Source organism: Notothenia coriiceps, unplaced genomic scaffold (genome assembly GCF_000735185.1).
Source record: "Notothenia coriiceps isolate Sejong01 unplaced genomic scaffold, NC01 NC01_scaffold00029374, whole genome shotgun sequence".
Lineage (NCBI taxonomy): Eukaryota > Metazoa > Chordata > Actinopteri > Perciformes > Nototheniidae > Notothenia > Notothenia coriiceps.
This window is the reverse complement of record NW_011362075.1, coordinates 1-5,582: the sequence shown is the minus strand read 5'-3', so window position 1 is coordinate 5,582 and position 5,582 is coordinate 1. Positions and strand designations below refer to the sequence as shown.

The 5,582-nt window shown below is 44.0% G+C and overlaps 1 protein-coding gene across 1 annotated transcript; it reads left to right on the top strand.

Annotated features, from left to right (window-relative positions):
- The first annotated feature begins 1,024 nt into the window (after positions 1 to 1,024).
- slc31a1 (solute carrier family 31 member 1) lies at positions 1,025 to 4,880 on the top strand. The gene is made up of 2 exons (XM_010786585.1): positions 1,025 to 1,229; positions 3,542 to 4,880. The coding sequence occupies exons 1-2, from the start codon at positions 1,063 to 1,065 to the stop codon at positions 3,741 to 3,743; spliced, it is 369 nt and encodes a 122-aa protein (XP_010784887.1). The 5' UTR covers positions 1,025 to 1,062; the 3' UTR covers positions 3,744 to 4,880.
- Positions 4,881 to 5,582: the final 702 nt, after the last annotated feature.

The following is a 5,582-nucleotide window of genomic DNA, read 5'->3' as shown; positions in this document are numbered from 1 at the left end:
GTGTTTGGAGGAGAAAGAATGCTGAGTTGCATCCAAAGAACACCATACCTACTGTGAAACATGGGGGTGGAAACATCATGCTTTGGGGCTGTTCTTCTGCAAAGGGACCAGGACGACTGATCCGTGTAAAGGAAAGAATGAATGGGGCCATGTATCGTGAGATTTTGAGTGACAACCTCCTTCCATCAGCAAGGGCATTGAAGATGAAACGTGGCTGGGTCTTTCAGCATGACAATGATCCCAAACACACCGCCCGGGCAACGAAGGAGTGGCTTCGTAAGAAGCATTTCAAGGTCCTGGAGTGGCCTAGCCAGTCTCCAGATCTCAACCCCATGGAAATTCTTTGTAGGGAGTTGAAAGTCCGTGTTGCCCAGCGACAGCCCCAAAACCAATCACTGCTCTAGAGGAGGTCTGCATGGAGGAATGGGCCAAAATACCAGCAACAGTGTGAAAACCTTGTGAAGACTTACATAAACGTTTGACCTCTGTCATTGCCAACAAAGGGTATATAACAAAGTATTGAGATGAACTTTTGTTATTGACCAAATACTTATTTTCCACCATCATTTGCAAATCAATTCTTTAAAAATCAGACAATGTGATTTCCCGGATTTTTTTTCTTCCCATTCTGTCTCTCATAGTTGAGGTATACCTAGGATGAAAATTACAGGCCTCTCTCATCTTTTTAAGTGGGAGAACTTGCACAATTGGTGGCTGACTAAATACTTTTTTGCCCCACTGTATGTTGTTGAGGACATGCTGCCCATCGCAACGGTCGAGTCTGTTTCCTCCAGAGAACTAGTCAGCAAAAAACAACACAAAAACTTGTATTTTTATTGTTATTATTTTTAAAGTAAAATAACTTGTTACTAGTTACTTTATTAGTTACTAAATTATAAAAGTAACTAGTTTGAGAGCAGTAACTATTACATGTTACTTTTTAAAAGTAACTTGCCCAACACTGGTTCTAATACATTATATTCCTTTTATATATTTGACTTGTATATTGTTTATATATTCCCATGTCTACATTAACCCTCCTCTCCTCTGGTCCAATCAGAGATGGTGGGGGCGTGCATCGGAGTGTTCCTATTGGCCGTCCTGTACGAGGGTCTGAAGATGGGTCGAGAGACGCTGCTGCGCCGCAGTCAGGTGAACGTCCGCTACAACTCCATGCCTCTACCTGGAGCTGATGGGACCATCCTGATGGAGACGCACAAGACTGTGGGGTACGTGACAACAACACACACACAGGAAGTGATGACATACTGACGATCATCAGTCATGTGATCATCAGTCATGTGATCATCAGACATGTGATCATCAGTCATGTGATCATCAGACATGTGATCATCAGACATGTGATCATCAGTCATGTGATCATCAGACATGTGATCATCAGTCATGTGATCATCAGTCATGTGATCATCAGACATGTGATCATCAGACATGTGATGTAATGTGTTCACTGTTGGTCAGTTTGTGGAGGGGGCGGAGCTTCCTGGTCAGTCTTAAGTCCCGCCTCTCTGCAGTCCAGTAGAGTTCTGGGCCCTTTTCTCATTTCTCTAATTTCCCCTCCTCGACTCCTCTGTCCTCCGGTAGTGACCCGGAAATGAATTTCAGCGCGCCATGTTAAAGGACATCTCATTTCCCTAAATGCACTTCGAGGATCGAGCGTCGAGGAGACTCTCAGGAGGAGCGTTAACCGAGGATACACTGATGGGTCCTCCACGGTGCTCCACGGCTCCTTCGTGGGAACAGAGATGTTTCAAAGAGGCGTGACGCACGGCCGGCCTTATCTCAGCCAATGACAGCTCTGCATGCATCCCCTGGGCCCAGGAGTTCAAAACTTTTAATCTCAATCAGATCCGATCAGATTTTGAAATCCCATTTTTTGTGATCCAGGATCAGACAAGTCGGACAGATTTTGTCCCTGGAGTTCAAAGCAATTCAGGATAGGATCAGCCTGATCCAGATTACGATTTTTCCAGATGACTAGATCCTGAATATCAGTGCTTTAATCCTACCGATCGCCATCTAGTGGACATGAAAAATAATACAAGGAAGACAAGAGACCACATTGCAGAGACATCTATAATGTCTAATTATATTTTTTTATTTGAAAGGTGATGACAGATGATGGACTTTTTTTTTGTTGAAGATATTTTTACTTTAATCTAAATTACATTTTTGATTGACAATCTTTGCTGTTACACTTTTATGAGCATAAACATTTATGTCGTCAAAAATTTGGTTGAAAAACAAATAGGCCACCACAAACGTGAGCGAAAAATGGGAAAAATAAAATGTATTTCCCATGAAGGCTAAAAACAAACTTTGCCATCTTATTTAAATTGTAACATATTTTAAAATAAATTGTACAGTACATTTTGCTCTGGTAATCCACTGGAGATCCACCCCTCTGGAGGGATCAGGGTAATCCAGTTTTTTGGGATCAAACTGATGGGATCAACTGTCCAATTCCTGTTGTTTGTCGCTTTGAGAACTACCCGTTTTCTTCTGAAGATTTGATCCAGATTAAAGCTTGGATTTGGATTTCCTGATTGATCAGAATATCAAAATTCTCCTAATCCTTTTTTTTTGGGTTTTGAAATCCGCAAAATCCAAATCTGATTTGATCAGATAGGGATTCAAAGTTTTGAACTTTCCTGGGCCCTGGATATTATTTTATTAAATGCTTTCATCGCGACGCGATGTTTCCAGAGAGAACAGCTGTGAGGTCCGTGCAGAAAGCAGAGCAGTGTGTATAATATACGTATATCACTCAGTATAACAGGCCTACTCTCTGTATTTGCTTTAGTTTAGTAGATATCTACAAACAAAGACTCCAGATGTTTCTAAAACCATTTAGTGCTTCACAAAATAAAACACACAACGGCTGTAGCCTGTTTTAGGAGCTGTAGGTGTGTGTGTGGTACAGTGTGTAGGTGTGTGTGTGGTACAGTGTGTAGGTGTGTGTGTGTGTGTGTGTGTGTGTGTATTTGTCCTCATCTGTAGCCTGTTATTGTCTCATTATACCGCACTGATCATGAACACATCTGTCCATCAGACAGAGGGCTTCTGTGCCTCCTGTCATCATTAATGAACGTCTCTTTAAAATGACCGCTCAGAGGAGAGGAGTTCTCATTTCTCTAACCGCCTGCTGCTTCTCCTCCTCTTTCCTCGGTTCCCCTCCTCAGTCCTCCGCTCGCATCTCCTGTGGGCGGGACTAAGTATCGAGGAGGGGAAATTAGAGAAATGAGAAAGGGCCCTGGTCCTGGTTCTTCGTGATGCTAACTGTAAAGCTAGCAGTCAGGCTAGCAGTGATGCTAGTAGTGATGCTAACTGTAAAGCTAGCAGTGAGGCGTGAGAGAGGTTAGAGACAGGTGCTAACTGTAAAGCTAGCAGTGAGGCTAGCAGTGATGCTAATAGTGATGCTAACTGTAAAGCAAGCTGTGATGCTATCAGTGATGCTAACTGTAATGGTAACTGTAAAGCAAGCCGTGATGCTAACTGTGATGCTACCCTTTCGTTCTCTCAGGCAGCGGATGATAAGCCCCGCCCACTTCCTGCAGACGCTGCTCCACATCGTGCAGGTGGTCGTCAGCTACCTCCTGATGCTCGTCTTCATGACCTACAACGCGTACCTGTGCATCGCCGTGGCAGCCGGCGCCGGGATGGGGTACTTCCTGTTCAGCTGGAGGAAGGCGGTGGTCGTAGACATCACCGAGCACTGCCACTAGCTAGCGTGCTAGTTAGCGTGCTAGTATCCGGTCGATCTGGAGTTTGATATTTGCGGAACACAATCGAGGAAACGCTAACAGATTAGCCAAGTGTTAGCATGCTAGCTGACTGAACTACAAATCCCAGATTGTTAGAAACGAGACACTAAGTCCCAGGTAACCATGGTAACAGTTTGATGTAGGTTAGCGTGCACACTAACATCTTTAGTTAGCGGTTAATTAATCCGACTATCCTCGATGTATTTCCTGTTTGGTTGTGAGCTCCAATCACTGCTCGGATCACCGCGGAAGCCTCTGATTGGCCGATCCTCATTCTGTTGTTAATTTCCTGTTTGGTGCCATGACAACTGGAAAGGCTAGTGCTAATGTTAGCATTCGTAGCTTACCTTATTTACACTTTAGTTAGCACTGTTAGCGGCCACATGTCAGTATTTAAACATTTCTGTAGAAAATAATTTATAGAGTTTTACAATTTTTTTTAATTTAGATTTAAATGAAAACATGAAATGTCTTTTTGATTTTTGTTGAAGTGAAAACAAACAAACCGTCTCCTATTGGTCCACCAGCCAGCCAATCACAGCTCAGATGTTTCAAAAACATTATGATTTTTTAAAAGTATAAATATTTTTTATTAAAAACATTATGAAACTTTAAAACTTGAATTTAAATCTCATGAATTAATTATTCACTGAGTCCTTTTTTAAACCAGAGTTTAGTTTCACGTGTTTCCTCCGTCGGCCTTAAACCGACACGCCGTGCGGTGCCTTAAGGGGCCGGGGACCTGCTGTTTCACTGTGGGGGGTCTGAGAGGGTCTGGGGGGGGTCTGAAGGGGTCTCGGGGGGTTTGTCAGAAAACAGGACTGGTTTCTACCCACAATGCTTATCTCCTGTCTGTGATTTATTGTGATTATTACTATGAGTCACACTGAGGGGGGCGGGGCTTACAGCCGGACCAATCAGGCTGCAGGGACAGATCGTGGTTACTGGACTTTACACATAGATATAAATGGGTAGTGTGGAGCGGCCCTTTGGGTGTGAACCCGTCTCTGAAGGAAACTGATCAATATTTAAATGTCTGAAATGTTTCAATTTTTAAATGTCTGAAATGTTTTAATTGTCACAAATGCTGGAATCATTGAAAACAAACAGAATAAAGTTTATGAAGAAACAACGCGTGGTGTCGTCTCAGAGGAAGCTCCTAATAAAGAAACAACGCGTGGTGTCGTCAGGTGGGAGAGAGGTTAGAGACAGGTGAGAGTCAGGTGAGAGAGGTTAGAGACAGGTGAGAGAGGTTAGAGACAGGTGAGAGACAGGTGAGAGGTGAGAGTCAGGTGAGAGACAGGTGAGAGAGGTTAGAGTCAGGTGAGAGACAGGTGAGAGTCAGGTGAGAGAGGTTAGAGACAGGTGAGAGACAGGTGAGAGTCAGGTGAGAGAGGTTAGAGACAGGTGAGAGAGGTTAGAGACAGGTGAGAGAGGTTAGAGTCAGGTGAGAGAGGTTAGAGACAGGTTAGAGACAGGTGAGAGACAGGTGAGAGTCAGGTGAGAGACGAGTCAGGTGAGAGAGGTTAGAGACAGGTGGGAGAGGTTAGAGACAGGTGAGAGTCAGGTGAGAGAGGTGAGAGAGGTTAGAGACAGGTGAGAGAGGTTAGAGACAGGTGAGAGACAGGTGAGAGAAGTGAGAGTCAGGTTAGAGAGGTGAGAGACAGGTGAGAGAGGTTAGAAACAGGTGAGAGACAGTTGATAGAGGTGAGAGTCAGGTTAGAGTGAGGTTAGAGTCAGGTGAGAGAGGTGAGAGTCAGGTGAGAGTCAGGTTAGAGACAGGTGAGAGACAGGTTAGAG

Bases quoted from the DNA above. Each gene is read 5' to 3' on its own strand.
- slc31a1 (XM_010786585.1), top strand. From the start codon at position 1,063: ATGGTGGGGGCGTGCATCGGAGTGTTCCTATTGGCCGTCCTGTACGAG. The intron at 1,230-3,541 runs GTACGTGACAAC...TCGTTCTCTCAG, and splicing joins GAGACGCACAAGACTGTGGG to GCAGCGGATGATAAGCCCCG.